Here is a 19593-nt window from a genome sequence, read left to right on the forward strand (position 1 = left end):
TAATAATTAAATTTGGAAGTGTAACTAAGGCATCATTTATTATCATCTTCATTCTTTCAATTCTTACTACACTTTGATCTTTTAATTCAAATACCAACTTCTCCAAGTACATCATCAGTTGGGGTGCATATATTATTTCCTTGAAGTCATTCCAGAAATCATGTACTGCACAGTCTACTTTAACTCCTCAGTGCTTTTAATTTTTCACTTTCCTTTGCTGAGGCTGATTCAACTATCAGTTTTCCTTGACATTCAGATGATATCTTAGGCTGTTGGCCACAACACTTCACAGTTTCTCTGTACACCTTAAAAATATTGCAACTAGAATCTTCCAGATTAAAAGTCAAATATTTAGCATAAGATGCTGCTAATATTCCTGGTCCTATTTCACAAATTTCTCATCAATTTCCCTTTTGCTCTGTGCTGGAGCATAGGTTTCCAATTTAATTACGCTAGGTTTCCTAGACTTTTCCAAACAAAGGTTGTCAAGAGGAGGTTGCAATAGTCGCCAATTGTGCTGAAATGGTATCATCGGAGGGCCCAGGGGTAGTCGAATCTTTAATTCTACAAGCCATAAAGATTGAATAAAAAAGGAAAAATTAAGCCTGAAAGCCTTAACCCATAAGGGACGGGCTAAATATATATCAAGCACACCCCCAGGCTGGGCAAACTTTAAGGTTTGCTAATTTAAGAAAAAAAAAATTCACTGGAAAGAGGAAGATATACAAATGCACATGGTGTAAGAAAAAAAATCTAAATATGTTTCCCTACCTTCCACGGGAAATTAAAAGTGACTGTTTACAACTTGGTGTGGGGCCTCTTTTACAAGATACTCATGTTAATTTTACCAAGTTATGCATGTTTTTTCGAACAATTTATTGTATTTTGTTTTGTAAAATTATAATTACAGTTCACACAATATCATAACAAATAAAACTAAAATCAGTAACAAATTGAGTATATTTGTTGTAAAATATTTATGAGATTTAGTGAGATGGGGAGATGCAGTAACTTTGTGAGGTATACATGTTTTTTCTAACATTTTTTTTGCACTTTTCTCTACAAAATTACAATTGTAGCTGACATACTGTCACAAAAGATAAGAACTAAAACCAACAGCAATCCCTGGGTATATGTATGAGCAAATAAATAAAAAGATGTCCTGGAGCTGCAGAGAGGCAGTACATTCCCCTCTGAAATCTCAAGACATACTGATTGATGTCTATCCCATGCTGAGCTATTATAGTTGCCATAAGTCATTTATGGCCTATTGAAGTGCTGTGAACATTTTTCCTGCTAAATTCATCAAAACCAAATGGCACGTAATATTAATACTCACATGAGTTATCCCATCCATCACTCAAAACCTGTTATAGATACTCATATGATGATTCCCGTCCATTAAGGGTTAGAAAGGTATCATCAGCCTTTCTGGAGTTCATTCTTCCACCAACGGCACTAGTGAGAGCCAACTCCCAAATGTCTGCCCGTACCCTACCCCACAGGGCATGGCACAACATAATTCAATTGACCTAAGTGTAAGCAAAACCCACTTGCTGGGACTGAGAGTATTACAAGAATACAATCATCCCCACCCTAATCATATTATGGGCAAACCAGATAGAATGCTGAGAGTCCTATCCCAAGAACCAAACCTCCCTGGACTCCGTGGCATCTGCCCTTCAGAATAGTTCTGCCCTTGAGCTATCAATGTTGTATCTTTAAGGTTCAAACATTATTGGGTAGTTGTTGATCCTACCACAGTTCCCACTACTTAGCTTCAGATATAAACCCCAGTCCCAACTATATTTTTCTTTATCAGGTCCAATAAATTTTACCAAAAGTGGAAAATTCCACAAAAATTAAGCCAAACTAATATACAATAATATGTAGGACTCTTGGACTCAAACTTGGGAACAAATTCCAGGGGTTCTTGAGCCCCCTCACAAAGTGAAGGCGGTCCAAGTTGAGGGGGGGACAGAGGCTACTCCATTGGTGCTGGACTCGTCAGTCTGTAGGCTGATGAACAACCTCCCACTGGAGAGACTTCATCAGAAGGCTGTGTTCCCTACTGCAGAGACTGCTGTTTTGGTTCCCTGCTGCAGAGACTGCTGTTTTGGAAACAGTATCTGTGACATCTCTCCCAGACTGATTCATGGCTCACTCAAGTATCTTCATGACGTCTCTCGAGACTGTCTCATAGTGTGACCTTTGGTTGGACACACCAACAAACATCGCTGCTTGAGGCATCTCGCCTCAAAGTGAGAAGGCATTGTTTAAGAGATTGCTGGTGTCAGAAGGTAGGCCCCTGACCTTCTTGGCACATTAGAACTCAACCAGTTGGTGAACTGAGTCCTTATAGAAAGAAGGACATAATTGCCTCTCTTTTCTTTAGGCAAGTGTTGCATGCGAGTAGCCTTTGAATATGGAGTAGTTTGGTTTGGGCTGTTTTGTCACTCCTCTTTAACCTTTGTGAGCAGGTTTCATCAACTGACGACTATTTATAGCTTTGGGGTAATTTCTGGGTATCGTCCCCTGACGATCAACATTTCGCACCATACAGTTTGAACATATTTTGTTCAGATCGCTTCCATGGGCCATAAATGACTTCTGGCAACTCTTACATGGCAATAGTAACTCAGTATAGGATAGAGGGTAATCAGTTTGAATTGAGATGTCGTGGGGGAATGTACTGCAGCTCCCCATCCCAGGAAGTCTTGTAACATTTTACAATAAACATACTCAGAATTTGTTACTGATTTTAATTCTTATGTGATATTGTATGAGCTGTAATTATAATATTACAAAATAAAATTTAAAAAATTATTAGAGAAAAACATTTAAAACTTGGTAAAATTATATGCTGACTTGTTTTTTGGAAAAGAGGTCCCGCACAGGGTTGGAAATATTCACCTTTAACTTCCCATGGAAGATACAGAAAATTTTTCTTATGGTGTCTTCCTCTTACCATTGATGTATTTTTTTGAAATTGGCCAACCTTAAATTTAGCCTGGTCTAAGGGTGTGCTTAATATATATTGAGCCCGTCCTGTAAGGGTTAAGAGTAGTAGTGTAGAGCTTGTGGTCAAGTCATTTTTGAGTCCCTCAAGTCTCTGATCACCCCCATGCTACCTTCAGCTTCAGAGACAGCTTCTGCTTTTACAAAGCCCTACATGTTTATCTTCTTCCTCTAAGAAGGGTGGGGTGCCATCCCAGCCCGGTTTGTTCTCCTTGCTGAGGATGGTGACCCCCCATTCTCTGCTGCTATGCATAGGGGTTGCCTGTCTCACCAATGAACCATGTAGCAAGAGCAGAGTGGAGCCTTGGGTTGTAACTGTCCTTTGGGACAGTTGCAGGCTTTCATTCAAAGCTGTTTTTGCCCTCCCCTCCCAGATATACTGAACACTTTCCAATTCTACCCTCCAGATTCAACAGTGTCTCCGGCAATGTTGGCAGAGGTGGAAGTACTGATGGAGGAAGGCACAGCAGAAGTTATGAAGCATCATTTTACAGTCATGTTTTCTTAGTGGAAAAGCCAACTGGAAGTTAAGAGACAGTGATCAACCTCTCTCTCCCCACCCCCTAAATGTGTTAAGGTTACAGACTTGTTTCAACATGGAGGCAGCACAGGCTATGCTGGAATTCATCAGAGGGGGACTTCATATCTTTGATAATTAAGAAGGATGTGTACTTCGAAGTTTACCCCTTCATCAGAGCTCTTGGAAGTGCTGTACCTCCATTTTGTCTGCAACAGAACAGTCCAAGTTCAAGGTGATATGCTTTGGACTGGCAACAACAACTGATTTTACCAGGGTGTTTAGTGTCAGCTTGGGTCCACTTGAATGGTATTTGCTTGTTGTGATACTTGGATGATTCAATACTGGCGAGGAGACAGGAAGAGAATGGTCAGGTGGGAGAAGTCCAACCTTGTTCCCAAGCAGCATGCAAAGTACCTTAGCACACTCTCTTAGATTCAGCAACAGAGATAGCCTGCCTGGTAGTTCCATGAGTGAGCAAGCTGAGGGAGGTTGTGAAATGGTTCCTGTTCTGGCAGGAACAGTGAGCTTGGATTTGGTAGCTAGGCTTCTGTTGTCTGTAGAGAAGCTCTTGTCCCACATGCGGAGTCATGTATGTTTGCTTCTGTGGTGTAACTCAAGTGGTTCTGGAGTGCCTTTCAGGATCCTCCTTTCTAACCCATCTCTCTGAATCAGGAGGTAGCGGGCTTGGTTTGGTGGACAGATGACAGAAACCTCTTAAAGGGAGTTTCTCAGCCTCTGGAATTGCTCGTTTTCTGACACATTAAGGGAAGGGTGTGGCACACACCTGAGAGGCGAGGTTGTTTCAGGTGTGTAGCCTAAGACCTATGAACACTGGCATAGGTAAGAATTTCAAGAGTGGCTGAGTGGTCACTTGGTAGTGCTGAGCAACGATTACTGTAGTGGCTTGTGTCAACATATAAGGGAATGATGTCTTGTACTGTGTCAGTTGACATTGTAGATGCAGAAGTGAGCACTTTGCCAAACTGTTAAATGGACTGCAAGATACATTCTGACCAGTTGGAAAGTTGTTGCAGATCAACCAAATCGTTGGAATCAGGTTATGAGGACAGAATGGTCTTTTTACCCTACAGTGGCAAGGTTACAGTCTTCTATACTCTGTCGGTTTGCAACCAAGTTAAACAAAAACAAAATAATTCCCGTTTTCTATGTTCTTAAATTGCAGATCCCTGGGCAGTGATGGAAGATGCTTTTCAACTCCCCTTGGACAACATAGACATGTATGTGTTTTCACTGTTTAGATTTCTTTGCAGGGTGATAAACAGTGTGTTTGTCACCCCAAGTCTTCATATGACTCTGGTGGATTCTTATTTGCCACAAGCTAAGTAGTCTCCCATTCTGCTGTTTCTTCTGGTTGAGGCACTGAGAGAGCTAACCTTGTGGTCCATCCTCCTGTGTCAGCTGCTTGTTTGCAGGTACCATTTGGCAAGTTATTCTCTGTTCTTCCATGCTTGGAGGTTGTCCAGAATCTGCAAGAAAGGCTTTTCTTGAAAAGGGGCAAGTTGTCAAGGTACTGTTGATGTTCCTTAGCAAACAAGTACTAGAAGATAAATTGGCCTTCTTCTGTGATTGGTGTCACAGGAGGTGTATCTCTCCAGTTTGTGTGTTAACAGGCTATCACTCAGCCTTGTCCTTACCAGGGACTCGGGCCTCCTGAGTGGGATGAGTTCCTGGTTCTTCAGAGCCTTACTAAGATTTCCCTTCAGCCTCTCCATATTGTGCTACAGACATGGCCTTTGTAATATTAGGCCATGGGGTCAACCAAGGCCACCTTTGACCTTAGACTTGCCTTGATTTCTAGTATTTCAGCTCTTGTGTGTGCTGTTGTATGGCACAACACTGGAAATGGTGAACCCATTCAGCAAATGTGTGCCATTGGGCCTTCGTCTTATGCCTATGCTCCTGAGGCTCAGTCATGAGTTGAGCTTGATATGGTGGATCACTTCCCAAGATAACCACTTCTTCTCCCTGCAGATCTCATTACTCTCCTTCACCTGCTGTCCACCTTACACCCCTGGTTTCACCAATGGAAAGTGTAGCATTTTCTCAGACTTCTCCACCTGAACTTAAATACTGTGTATGCTCCTTGGACACCTAAGAGGGTCAATTCCAGTACTGCCAAGGAACATGCACACGCTTCAGGAAAACAAATCTTTTGCAGAAATCCTTAACTGGGCCCATGACAGTTTCAGGATCAAGTGCCCAGCTCCAGCCCTTTGCATGAGGTCTTAGTTGCTATTCCAGAAGAATGCTGTGCTTAGTTTGAAAGGTTGCAATTCTAGCTGGGGTTATGACCTGACCAGTTTTTCCTTTAGGCTCAGTGCATTTAGTTCTAGTGCATTTAGTTCTGTAGCATCCAGGACTGTTCCTTGCAAGCTCACTGGCCTTTGCTGTGGAGGATAGTGTCCATGATGCCTTTACTCCTGTTGGTCTCTATTATCACATTGATGAGTAAAGAGGTATGTGGCATTTAAGGACTTCTCCAGTCTTCTTTGTGCTCTACAAATCTCTGACCACCTGGGCCCCAACCTGTTCCTGCCCCTTGAGTATGGTCACTTGGCTCCTAGGCTTTAAGTCATATTTCAGTCATCATCAGACTCTTCCTTAGCAGTGTTAGTCGTCTCCTTTGCCCAGCAGCTAGCTGTACTCCAGCCACAGGACAGTCTCACTTCCTTTGGTGAACTACCACAGCTCTTCAGTCTTTCCTTCCTTGTTATGAAGGCTTGAAAAGTTTAGTAACTGATCATATAGACATAGTTACCTCAAAAAGTTTATTCATCAGGCAGTTAAAATGTAGCATGTGGAGTCAAAGATGACTGCCAAAAGAAACTTACTCACTTCTATAGACTTCGTGGGCATGTACACATTTCAGGAAGTTCCTTTGTGTTGTGTGTAAGGGATGGCTGTTTATCGGTTCTGGGTCACATTGTTGTATGATCTATGTACAGTACAGCCATTTCATTTCTTGCCAGGACTGTGGTGTCCAGTAATCGCCTAGGTATCTTCCAAGAAGGAATTGGAGAGGCATCTACAGTAGACATTCTCCTGCTATTGTATCAGTCATTAGGGATGCAGGTCCACCTGCAAAAGTTGGAACCATTTCCTTCCACCCAAGCCTCAGTGTGTGACCATCCAGATCCATTTCCTTCAACTTTAGCTTGCATTTTGTTAGAAGGCAGCCACCATGTCATTTACACATACTGGATTACTGCCACAAAAAGCCTCCTCCAGGATCCTCTTATGTGGCAAGATGAACATAATCTGCTGAAGGATGTTTCTCTGGTTCTGCCAGACCTGACCTTGAATGTTTTCAAGACACTTTAATTGAAGGCTGGAGAACCTACCTGTCAGATCTTTAGACAACTGATGTGAGATTGATTGATTAATTGAGAGTTATCTGGCGTCACAACTACCAGGTCACCGACGCCGAATACTAAGTGTGATCTTTTCATTTTTATAGTATGTTATAAAAATTAAAATTAAAATTAAAATTCTGCTAAAAAGAACTACATATAAATTTTAGTAAAAGGAAAAACAAAAAGAAAACTAGCTAAAATTAAATAAATATATAAAATTCTGCTAAAAAGAACTATTAATAGATTTGATCAGATAAACAATATAACTTTAGAAAAAAAAAAAAAAAATATATATATATATACTAAGACAGCATAGCTGTCAAATATATTTGAGAAGACCAGCTTCTTTGATAAAAGAGATAACATTATTAATACACATACTTTCTCCCAACAGTTTTGCCATGTTATAATTACCACCTGCTTCACTGCTATTTGATAAAAAATGATTCCTAAGTTCCACCAGACTGGGACACTCAACCAGCAAATGCCTAACAGTCAGTGGAACCAAGCAATCGTCACAGAAGGGCTCATTCTCCCCATTCATCATAAAGCCATGAGTTAAACGTGTATGGCCAATACGTAATCTACACAATACAACCTCCCACTTCCTTGGCATTAGGTCATATTTCCAAGGGTGTGTCTGACTAGTGATTTCTTTCATTTTATTGGGGCCTACTCTGTCCCACTGAAGTGCCCATAATTGCTGGATGGATTTCCATATAATATGGAATGCATCACGATATGGAACAGGACATTTTCTGGGTATCGGAATTTGTGCTGCTGATTTGGCTAGCTCGTCTGCCTTTTCATTTCCTGATATGTTCACATGGGCAGGGACCCAACAAAAAGAAACAATGCTTCCTCTACAATGGTGCAAGAAGATCCACTGCAAGATCTTCAACACTAAGGGATGATCAGTATTGAAGACTTCCAGGGACTCTAAGGCACTTTTAGAGTCACAAAATATTGTGTAGCCAGACACTGGGAGTATTGCAATATGTTCCAAGGCTACTAAGATGCCATACAGCTCAGCTGTAAAGTTTGAAGCAACTGAAGGAAGCGCACCTCTTCGGTTAAAAGATTCACTAAAAACTCCATAACCAACGCCAGCATTGGATTTGGAACCATCAGTAAATATAAATCTTGTATTCATATGCTCTGAAGCATGCTCTAAAAATATTGCCCTCATTTCCTCATCAGATTTATCCCTCTTTGTCCACTGAAGTACCTGCAGAATTTCACAGCAGGTACCTTCCAGACAGGAGTAATGGGATACACACAAGGAAGTAGGGGATTTTTCCAATATTTGTATCCTCTAAAATCTTTTTAATTCTATAGCTAAAAGGAGTAGGATACCTGGATGATTTTCATAAAAATTGTTAAAAATATTTCTGTTTGCCACAGCAAAAGCCAGAGATTTGGGAAGTCTTTGCACTCTAAACCAGTATCAAGCAATGATGACTGACGATAGAGTTCAAGGGGCATTTCTCCCGCATCGACTAGCAAAACTAGATATTGGTGATGAACGAAAAGCTCCTGTGGCTATACGAATACCTGAATGATGAACAGAATCTAAAATTTTTAAGTTAGATGAAGAGGCTGAAGAATATACTTCACAACTGCATTTACAGCTTTGATAAAATTAAGGTTTTATGAAGCTACTAAAGATTTCTACTAGCTCCCAACTGGTGTGAGACAGCACCTTCAAGATGTGTAGAGCTTCTAGGCACTTTGCTTTGATATGTTTGATATGTGGGACCCAAGTCATTCTGTTGTCAAAAACTAGGCCTAAGAAGCGCGTTTGTTCTACACATGGGATTCTATGGCCATACAAATAGAGGTCTGGATCAGGATGTACTCCCTAATCCGGCAGAAGTGGACAGCAGTAGTCTTACTTTACAGAGATTTTAAAACCCTGTTTCTCAGCCCAACTTGTTATTTTATTTATCGTTAATTGTAACTTTCTTTCGGCTACAGTCATCCGGTGGCAGCAAAGATATTGACAGGTCATCCACAAATAACGTCTTTAAGACCTCTTTTGGAATAACAGATGTAACACTGTTTATGGCCAGAGCAAAAGTGTTACACTGAGAACACTGCCCTGGGGAACACCTTCTTCTTGGCACCTTTTCTCTGATAAAGTACTGCCAACTTTAACTTTAAAATACCTACGATGTAAAAATGATCTGACAAATAAAGGTAATTTTCCTCAGACCACTATTATGCATTGTCTTGAGAATTCCATGTCTCCAAGCAGTGTCTTATGCCTTTTCTATATCAAAAAACACTGTCACGTGGTGTTGTTTGGAGGCAAATGCTTCACAGACAGAGGTTTCAAGTTGCAGTAAGATATCCAGTGTGGAGTGCATTTTTCGAAAGCCACACTGAGAAGGTGTTAAGATACTGTTGTGCTCTAAATACCACATCAGCCTTACATTTACCATTTTTTCCATTAATTTATAAAACAGCAAGTTAACGCAATGGGGCGGTAACTTGCTGCATAGAGAGGATCTTTTCCAGGCTTAAGAAATGGTAACATGGTTGCCAATTCCCATATGCTAGGTAGCTGCTTTCATCCCATATTCTATTGATAATGCTGATTATAAAAAGTTTTGTGTTCCTTGAAATGTGTTTAAACATTTTATAAGGAATCTCATCGGGGCCAGGGGCAGTGTTCTTGCTCCTGGCTAAAGCAGAGTCAAATTCCCTTTCAGAAAAAGGCATATTGTAAGATTCACTTTTGTTTGATGAAAATCAAGTACCTGTTGTTCTTCCATCATTCTGAAATGATGTCCTGGGAACTATCTGATTTTTCAGAGACTCGAGCAAAGTGTTCAGAAAATATATTACTAACTTCTGTGGCATCAGTGACATGATTATTATTTACTTTAAGGACTGGAGGAGGATTGGGTGTAAATTTACCCTGAATTTTTCTTATTTTCTTCCAAATGCTGCTGACTGGTGTTCTGCTGTTAATAGAGGATACATATCCTGCCCATGATTGTCTTCTGGCAGCTTTCATAGCTTTTTCGAAATCGTGCCCTACACTGTTTATAAGTGATGACATTATCCACAGTCACGATGTCTCACGGCACCTGGTCAATGACGACCTTGTAGCCTCGATGCAGCAGCCTTAATTCTTCTGACCACCATGGAACTGGCCGTCTCTGAAAAGTCCTTTAGTTCGAGGAATTGAATGTAAGCCAGCAGTATGGAAAGTTCCATTGAGGAGATCGATGGCATCATCTACACTTGGGAAATCTTTGGCATCCCCTTCCAGCTCGCTCAAATCTTCGAATTTTTTTCCAATTTACTTTCTCTAAGCACCATCGTGGTGATCTTGGGATAGGTGGATCATCATTGGTGCTGATTATAATTGGAGAATGGTCACTGGTATGCCAGTCATCACTTGTTCTCCAACTAAAATCAACACTGCAATTAGAGCTACAAATTGAAAGGTCAATGCAGGAGACAGTACCAGTCTGAATGTGATAATGGGTAGGTTCTCCAGTATTAAGAAGGCCTATATCTTCATTTTCTACGATAGATGCCATCATATTCCCTTTTGGTTTGATGTTACATCTCCCACAATGGATGTCTGCTGTTGAAGTCACCAAGAAGAAGAAATGGCTCTGGTAGCTGCCACATTAAGGATATTAAGTCCTCTCGGGAGACATGACTATTGGGTGGAATGTAAAGGGAACATATGGTATACTGCCTTCTTAAATTAATCCGTTACAGCCACAGCTTGAAGTGGAGTGTTTAGTTTTACTTTGTAGTGTGGAGTATCTCGACGGATGTAGATGAGGGATCCACCGTGATTTCCCACTTCCAAATCAAATTCAGTTCTGAAGTGAACATATTCCCTAGGACAAGGGGTATATTCACCTAGCATGGTCTCTTGCAAACATACCCCAACAGGAGAATGCTCATAGAGCAAAAGCTTCACTTCCTCATACTTTGCTCGAGTCCCTGACAGTTCCACTGAATTATAGAAGTGAATTTATTTCTGTCTGGGACCATCAGTATGGTTCCTTTTACAAGATTGGGAGGGTTCTTTTTTTCTATTTGGGGAGGACAATTTATCGTGGGCAGTTTTGTTGGCTTCTTGGGGAATAACCACCTTGAAAGAGCCAACATCCTTTCCTTCAGTGTCTTTGACACTGAGCGGTTTTTGTTTCTTTCTCTCTGTCTCAATCGGGACAGAGAGAGCAGAGGTGTTCTCTAAAGAGACCTCCTCAACTGTCTTGCTATTGCTGGCAGTAGCCAGCTCTGCCTTTAAAGAGGCAGAAGCACCAGCAAGGACTGGCGCTGGGGGACCAGCATCTGCTGGTTTGTCCTCCAAAGAGGAGTTGGCACCAACAGAAGCTGGCACCGGGCCAGCGAGTGCTGGCCTCGCCTCCAAAGAGGCAGATGGTGGAGGGTGTGTCTCAACTGACACTTCAATTTTTCTTAGCTCTAAGTTGACGTCTTCCTTGTTGGTTCTACTGAACCTTGTCTTCGCATTACCATCGTCAATAGATTCTGATGAATCTGTTAGGCGTCTTTTCAGCGATTCTTTTTTTGACTCTACCTTTGTGCTTCTTATTACTTTATTTGTCTCTTTCTGTTGGTTTCTAGGTTTTGCTACTACCGAGGCAAAACTTAGACCAGGTCTTACAATCTTAGCTTTTGCTCTCTCTCTTGCTTCCTTAAAAGTTATCCTTTCCATCACTCTTAATGCCTGAATTTCTTTTTCAAATAAATATATATCACACTGTTGAGATGATGATGCATGTCCTCACCACAGTGAACACATTTAGGTTCCCTTGTGCACATACCATGCTCATCATCTCCACAGTTGACACAAACCGCAGGATTTTCTTGTATTTTCGGACCGCACGTCTGAAGGGTGTGTCCAAAACGTTGGCAGTGGAAACATCTTCTGGGCCTCGGGATGTACTGTTTTATTTTGTATCTATGCCAGGCTGCAGAGACATACTCTGGGAGTCTTAACGTATTGAATGTCAATATCAAAGTAGGTTGAGGTATCCGATCTCTATCCACCTTCTTTGTGATCCTGTTCACCTTAATTACACCCTGATCTTTCAATTCATTTGAAAGTTTCTCCTCAGAGAAACCCATTAGCTGAGGGGCATAAATCAAACCCTTGCTGCAGTTCAAGCTGGAGTGGGGAGTGCACTCCACCATTACTCCGCAAGGGCCGACAAACTCATCAGCTTCATGCTTTCCTCTGGGGAGATACTCTCTACCAGGAGCATATTACTGTTCTGAGGGGATATTTTCGGTTGTCTGCCACAACATTTTACAATTTCCTGTTTACCTCAAAAATATCAATATTGTCACCATTGAGCTTCAAATTTAAATATTTTTCGTATGAGTTGGGTACAAAGACCCCAGGAACTATTTCATACTTCTTTGCTTTTCTTTATTGCAAATGGTTCCAGAGTGACAATACTGGAACCAGATGCTTTTTGTTGGGGATTCCTGGCTGTATTCCTTCTTGCCTGGCATTGGGTCGTCAACCGTGTCAGATTGTCACTTGGCCCAGGGGTACTAATTTCAACATGGGGACCTTCCATGAAAAAATTGGTAAAAAAAAAAAAAAAAAAAAAAAAAACACTGCTGGTGAACACTGAAGAGGCACCATTGACTTTTCATGGGGCCCTATTTTCAGCTAACGACACCAGTAGGAACTGACTCCCAGATGTCCACCCCTTACCCTACCCAAAAAGGGATAGCACCAACATACCAGAGAGGCACAAGTGTAAGCCTAACCCGCTTGTTGGGACCGAGACTATTACTAGAATACAATCATCCCCACTCTGACTATGTTGGTGGGCATACCGAAAAATATGCCAGGAGTCCTACCTAATAACAGCCCACCCCTGGAATCCACGGGCTGATCTCAGGGATAGTTCCGCCTTCAGGGTGTCAATATGACATCATACTAACACCCTTCTGGTCCAAACATCATCGGATTGGGTGACGCTCCCAATCACAGTTCCCACATTTAGCTTCGAACATGAACCCCAATCCAAGGTATGATGCCCTTTCCTTTCACACAGACAGGAAATTTAATGAAGGTGGAAATATCCACACTATGTAAACCAAAGAGTTAGAAAATATACATATATATACAGTACATATATATACACATATATACATATACATACACATATACACATACATACACACACATACATATACATATATAGAAGCGGTAGTCATAGCGGGTGGATAGGAAGATGGAAGAGAATTGAAAAATAAGCTGGAGGAAGAAGTAAAAAGGAGTAGAAGAAAAAGAGGACAGAGAGAGACATTTAGATTCAAACGGGGAATGCTTTCCCCTCGTTCGAGAGCCCCCTGCCCGTCAAATCTACAGCATGAGAAAGAATATTCCATGGTGGAGCCATGCGACTACGCCACGGCAGTCTCTCATTAAGGGGGAACTGATGTGAGAGGATTGGTGGAAGCACATCAAGTTATTGGGGCTGTGGACCATCTATCCATAGCCTGTGTCTAGTCAGTGTGTCAGGGTCACTTCTGAAAACACTGCTGCCATTGGTAACCTGCAGAATCAAGGAGGGCCAAGAGTCAGCACAGTGGAGATTGCGTACGCAGAAGTGCAGTGTCACTATTGTGCCGTGTCAATTTGGATTCAGATAAGGTTATGGAAATGTAAAAAAATCTTTAAAACAATAAAGTAATAATAGTTAAGGCAATTCAGATGTAGTAAAATTAACAATATAAGGGCCATAAAATACAAATGTGAATAAAACATATGTTAATCTTTTCATGAAAATCTTAAAATGAAATTGATTACTATATTACAAAGCTACTTACAGGAATTTCTGAAACTTTGGTGAATTAAATTACCAGTGGCTACACATAAACCTATGCTGAGTATCTTGGTGTAAATTACTTTATCATTGTTGCTAGTAAAAAAAAGCTACTTGGAAATAATGCACAATAATCCTGCATGGTTCCAAAATTCTGGCAGTCTCTGGGAAATGACAACCATCTGCAGACTCAAAGAAATTAGTTTACTACCAGAGACCTAAGAAGCTGTAAGTGCATGCACCAACTTACTCAGCCATCTGATTGCTTTCTAGAGAATGATGTTAAGATCCATATGCTCATAAGCAAATAGGGCATTTTAAAATACCTATAATGGATCATTGGATGACAATTTCTAAGTTTATGCTGACAACACTGGTGTTATCTTCTTAGTACTGTACCTTATTTTTACAGTACTAGTTAAAACTGTCTCCACTTCATCATGCCTCCTGACTTTGGTACCTAAGAGACTAAGAGCATTTCCTTTACACCGGGAAGCAAGGGAATAAATCCAAGTCAATGGAAGCCCTGAGCTGTACCAAGGATTGCCATCAGGCTCATGGCTGGAGTGCACGGAGAATCTTGGCACATGCACAAGTAACTAAAAGATGAGGTGTTCAGGACCTTGATGGTTTGAACACAAAATGAGGAAAGTGGACCTAGCTGGTGATGTAGATCGGCTTGGTCCCAACTGGAAATCATTACAGTTGAACAATCATTACAATTGAACAAAGTGATGAGGATACATAGAAAGTTTGACAAACCAAATACAGTACTTCAGTATCTCCCCATGATAGCACTAAAACAGAAGTGTTTAACAAAATACATAAAATTTGTTACTGTAAGGACACATGCCCTTTATTGTGTAACATATACCTTTTCAATAATAGCAGTTAATTTAGTAAATTCCCTGCCTCATTCGTCTTACTGCCTGATTGGCAATATGATCTCCAGAATTATACAACTGCTATGCACTAAAGCTGAACAAAGAAATGGAGTGCTAAAAGCAGTATAACCAAGAATTTAAAGATGTAGGGACAGTCATAGGAACAATTTTCTTTCAGACATAATTTTTTCCTGATGGGTTCTGGCGCTTGGTCTTCAAGACCTAAATTTTATAATCAGTCGGTCAATCAATCTAGGGCAGTGCAATACTTGGGGAGAATGATGTGACCTGTTTCTCTTAAAAGAATTACCATCTCTACACTATTTGTTATACTTGAAATGGAAATGCATAAATAAAATATTTTACCCTAATACTTGAGAACAAATGAAAACAGCAAAGCTGCTGTTCTTGCCTCTTCTTGTTCCACCACCTCATTGAGTGTGAATGCATCCTAAAAAGCATACAGTGAACCCCATATTCGCGGGGATGCGTCCCACACCCCCGCAAATAGCTAAAATCATGAATACTTAAAACCCTCTAAAAACACTTAGAACTGCCCATTTTGATAGTTTAAACAGAAAAACCCTGTAAAAATGCATATACCCGAGTATTTTAATAGTTTTATCACAAAAAGTGCATTTATTCATGAAAATTATATGAAAATACAGTAATTAGTGAATATTTCTGTGAAAAATACCGCAAATGGGCAAATTTTTCCACGAATAATGGCTAGATATGTTCCAAAGAGAAACCCGCAAATGCGCGAGTCGGCGAATCATGAGAACGTAAATATGGGGGGTTTACTGTATATCATTCTCGTCTTTCACTTATTTCTGTATGAATGCATTCTCAAAAGCACACCATATTGACGTGTGTGCAGATTTAGGTGGAAAGCCAGCACGGCAGGCCCTTGCTGTTACACGGCTAAAGACCGTAAGAAAAATAGAAAACCTTGCTAGACACTGCCTATAGGTCCTGGAAAGAACTTATACAAAGGTTGGTGTTTTCACTAAATACAAACTGTAAAAACATAGCACTCCAAAATACTGTATAGCCCTATCAACTAGCAAATGAAAGAGCCATGGGTTACCAGCTAACCATTTTTGGTTGCTTGCTCCTTACTCTGCACAGATAACAAGTAGTGGTGATTCCTGCCCATGTAGCCAATCTGTTTGGCAAAAATAGCAAGTACTATACCGAGGTTTTTATCTGTGACTGTAGAATTTATACAGCACCACAAGAAAGGCCTGTATTTTGTAGTTCTTTACATCCAATGAAGTAGACAGTGTTGATTTAATCAGAACACCAAGTCAAAGACTCCTGTACATGTGAAGAGGCGCACAACTCTATATTAATATAAACACTCAAATGTTTATAAAGTTAAAAGAAATTAAAGAAAGCAAATGTCATGATGGTTAAGATAGCAGTAAATGTGCTGAAATGAAGTTCTACACATGCTTACAACTTCACCTTTTACAAGATGCAAGTATTGTAGGTCAGAAATTCATATAAGCAATTCCTTTTAAAAAGCAAAGAAAATTTTATATGAACATATCAGGAGTAATATAATGTTTTAGATGGTACAATAGAAGAAATCTTTAGTACTCTCTGTGAATGCATTGAGGATTTTTCTTTGGTACAACAGAAGAAATCTTTAGTACTCTCTGTGAATGCATTGAGGATTTTTCTTTTCAAGCATAAAACATTGCTTTACACTGTTAGTTGACTATTAGGAAGGAGAGGTTCCCCATTATTTTTTTCAACAAGAACATTATTAATGAAATATTAATTATTCTCTCTCTTGTTTACAGAAGTTGATGGCACTACCAAGATATGGAGGAAAATTTGGGAAGAACCAGATGCTCTTTGACTTTGGATATGAAGATAACATATCAGTATCCCAGCTACTTGGAGCAATTGATGAACTTGATAATCTTTTCGATTTGGTAATGATTACAGAACTGATGGATGAATCACTGATTCTTCTAAGACATTTGTTGTGTTGGAGTTTGAACGATGTTGTGGTGTTTACAAAAAATGCAAGACGACAAGAGGTCAAACCAACTCTTGATCCCAAAACAGTACAAACATTACGAGAACTAAACAGTGCTGATGTTTTGCTATATGACCATTTTTTAGCTCGACATCATCGGGCAGTTCTGGAATTTGGCATTAAAAGAATGGCAGATGAAGTAGCAGCTTTGCGTAGTCTTCGAGAAGAGTATTATGAAGACTGTGGGGCCCGTGAAGTGAAAGGAAGAGATTCTTCACTCCAGTTTAAGGAGTATTCAGGTCTTGTTAGTGCTTACATAACAGCTAACAATTCAGATGAAAATTGTGTGATGCTGTCCTTACCAGAGCTGCCACTCATAGATACAATAAGAAATCATCAATTAGTTATGCTTCATGACAAAGCATCCTAGCATATTGTGAAAATTGAAAATAGCTGTTCATTCCATTACTGTAACTGTGAACATAAACTACCCAGCACTTGATATTTGTGCTCTCATTCATGGTGTGAATCTATAAAGAGCTCTTTCATGATTCTTCATGCACATGGCTTCCATTAATACATATCACATTGTCTATTTTTGTAATACGTGACAAATTACCTAGTAATAATAATGATGGATATGCAGTAGCTTTTTTACAAAAAATAAAAAACCAAAGTGCCTCTTGTTGCTATACACTGGATTGTTACAGACTTATTTTACTCATTTTAGGTGGTTATATTTTTCACAAAAATGTAAAAGCAAACCATGATACATTATTACTTGAAATATGATGGTGTTTTTTAATACAGTATATCTGCTATCAGTTCATAAGCAAACCTATTATCAACAATTTGTATTGTATGGTTTTGTTAATTGGTGAATGATGCATACATACAATGAAATAGTTCACAAATGTACTTAATTTTACATACTGCATAAATATTATCTGAATCTGTGGAGGCTTTTATATATATAATATATATATTTGATGTATTACAGAAGTGATTCCTTCACAGGAGAAAATACCTCAACAATTAGACCACACAGCTAAAATCAACATCTATTCTGTTGTTGTTGCACTTCTAATTATGTTTCAAATAATTGTTTCTAATTATGAATTAACAATTTTTATTATAAACTAATTCATAAATGACAATAAAAAATAACTTACTCTCTCCTACAGGCTAAGAATTGTTAGAAATTTTGTAACAGTACAAATGTGAATTAAGATATTTTATTCTGTGGTTTTGTTATTGCATATTTTTAAAGATATACTGGCAAAAATCTTGATGCAAAATATAATATGGGGAAAGATTCTGATTTTACAGAGATGTCATAAATTTCATACAACTTAAAAAATGTCCAACACAGATGGAAAAACCCAACAAGATCATTTCCTAAGCAAGTAAGTGTTAACACTGCTTGTATATTTAGGTTACATAAGGTTGAAGGTAGTATGTCTTTAAATAGTGTAGGGTATAGGGTATGAAATATATTGTTATTTTAGTTGTTGGATTTTTGAGACTTGTACACCAGTATTCAGTTGTTGCAATACATTTTTAATAATCCTTATTTCAAATTTATTTTACCTTAAGTATTGAATTTTTTTATTATATAATAAAAATATTCTACTTAATTTCCACTACTGATTTACAGGCATTTCTCACAGAGAGGGGGGGCTAAAGGGAGTGAGGCAGCACATTACACGTACAAGAAGGCATTTATGTATTTACCAGACTACACAGAGGAGTAAAAGAAAAGTATGTTCTATTAAGCCAAAACATTAACAAAAACATAGTGCAACAAAGAAACAGCAGCCACTACCATTTACTGAAAGAGGATTACAGCAAAATGCCAAATGTACATTACCAAGTGTTCATCTGTCACTAGCATACAAGAGAGAAACTCTAAAGATAATGTTTTGGCAACAACATAATTGCAGGAAAAACTATTACTTGAAGCGGGGAAAAATCTGTAGGAACAAAATTTTCCTGATTTATGTGAACATTACCAAAACTTTCCTGATTTATGTCAACATAACCAAAAATATAAAATATCACCAGAATCTAAATATATAAAAATATAGCATTCTCTTCTAATTATTAACTGCCAAATGAGGCATCTGAAATTTCATTTTTGTAGGTATGTATTTTATGTCCATCCATCTCCTACACAGCTGAAAATACTAAAATAAGTATCTTTTTCTTTAATGCTTTCCATCCCCAACAAAAAGAATTATAAAATCTTCAACAGTGTTTTACTTGCCATGAGACAGCAACAAGACAGAAAACTGACATGCTCATTGTGGTTGGTGCTGTTACCTACAACGCAGAAATTCAGTCAAAATACAAGCTATAAAAGAGAGAACCATGTTTAACAAACAAGAGGAAAACTTCAACCACCTGTTATTGGTTGGACTTGGGAGGCATCAATATATACTATGCATACTGATATCTCAGGAGTAGGTCTATCTATTAGAAGAGGACCATAGATTTCAGGGGTGGACTGGTTTCAAAGGATAGGAGACTGGTTTGCCAGAAGATAATCAGAGTAGGGAATACTCATGTAATGCTTTCAATCCCACCAAGAAGGTTTGGTTAAGGAAGTGCCATCACTTTGGGGTAGGGTAAGGGGACATTTGGAAGTCTGCTTCCACTGATATCATGAAGGAATCGATTCCATGCAAGCCTATACCTCCCATGACTGTTGATGACCCATGGTGCTAATACAGGAGTTAGTACAAAATACCCCCTCCAAAGTAACTCACTCTTACACGAGACTTTATAACCTTATCAAAATATGAAAAGGAACCAAAGAAAAATAAGACAGCCCCAACCTCGACCCTTGATTCTTGACTCACGTTTGCTTCCCTTTGGGACCCAAAACTGGTCAAGGTTCTCAAGTGACTAAACCAGACAAAAGAATATCACACCTGAAACTTAGAAAATTATGTATTTACTA

The 19593-nt window shown here is 39.3% G+C and overlaps 1 protein-coding gene across 4 annotated transcripts in view; it reads left to right on the top strand.

The window, feature by feature from the left end:
• LOC136838859 (galactosylceramide sulfotransferase-like) overlaps positions 1 to 18204 on the top strand; it is a 237676-nt gene extending 219472 nt beyond the window's left edge. For all 4 annotated transcript variants that reach the window (XM_067104519.1, XM_067104517.1, XM_067104520.1 and 1 more), the window contains exon 6: positions 16450 to 18204. In XM_067104519.1, coding sequence (XP_066960620.1) covers positions 16450 to 17061 — 612 coding nt within the window. In that variant the 3' untranslated portion in view covers positions 17062 to 18204. The remainder of the gene's footprint in view (positions 1 to 16449) is intronic.
• Positions 18205 to 19593: the final 1389 nt, after the last annotated feature.

Source organism: Macrobrachium rosenbergii, chromosome 5, assembly GCF_040412425.1.
Source record: "Macrobrachium rosenbergii isolate ZJJX-2024 chromosome 5, ASM4041242v1, whole genome shotgun sequence".
NCBI lineage: Eukaryota > Metazoa > Arthropoda > Malacostraca > Decapoda > Palaemonidae > Macrobrachium > Macrobrachium rosenbergii.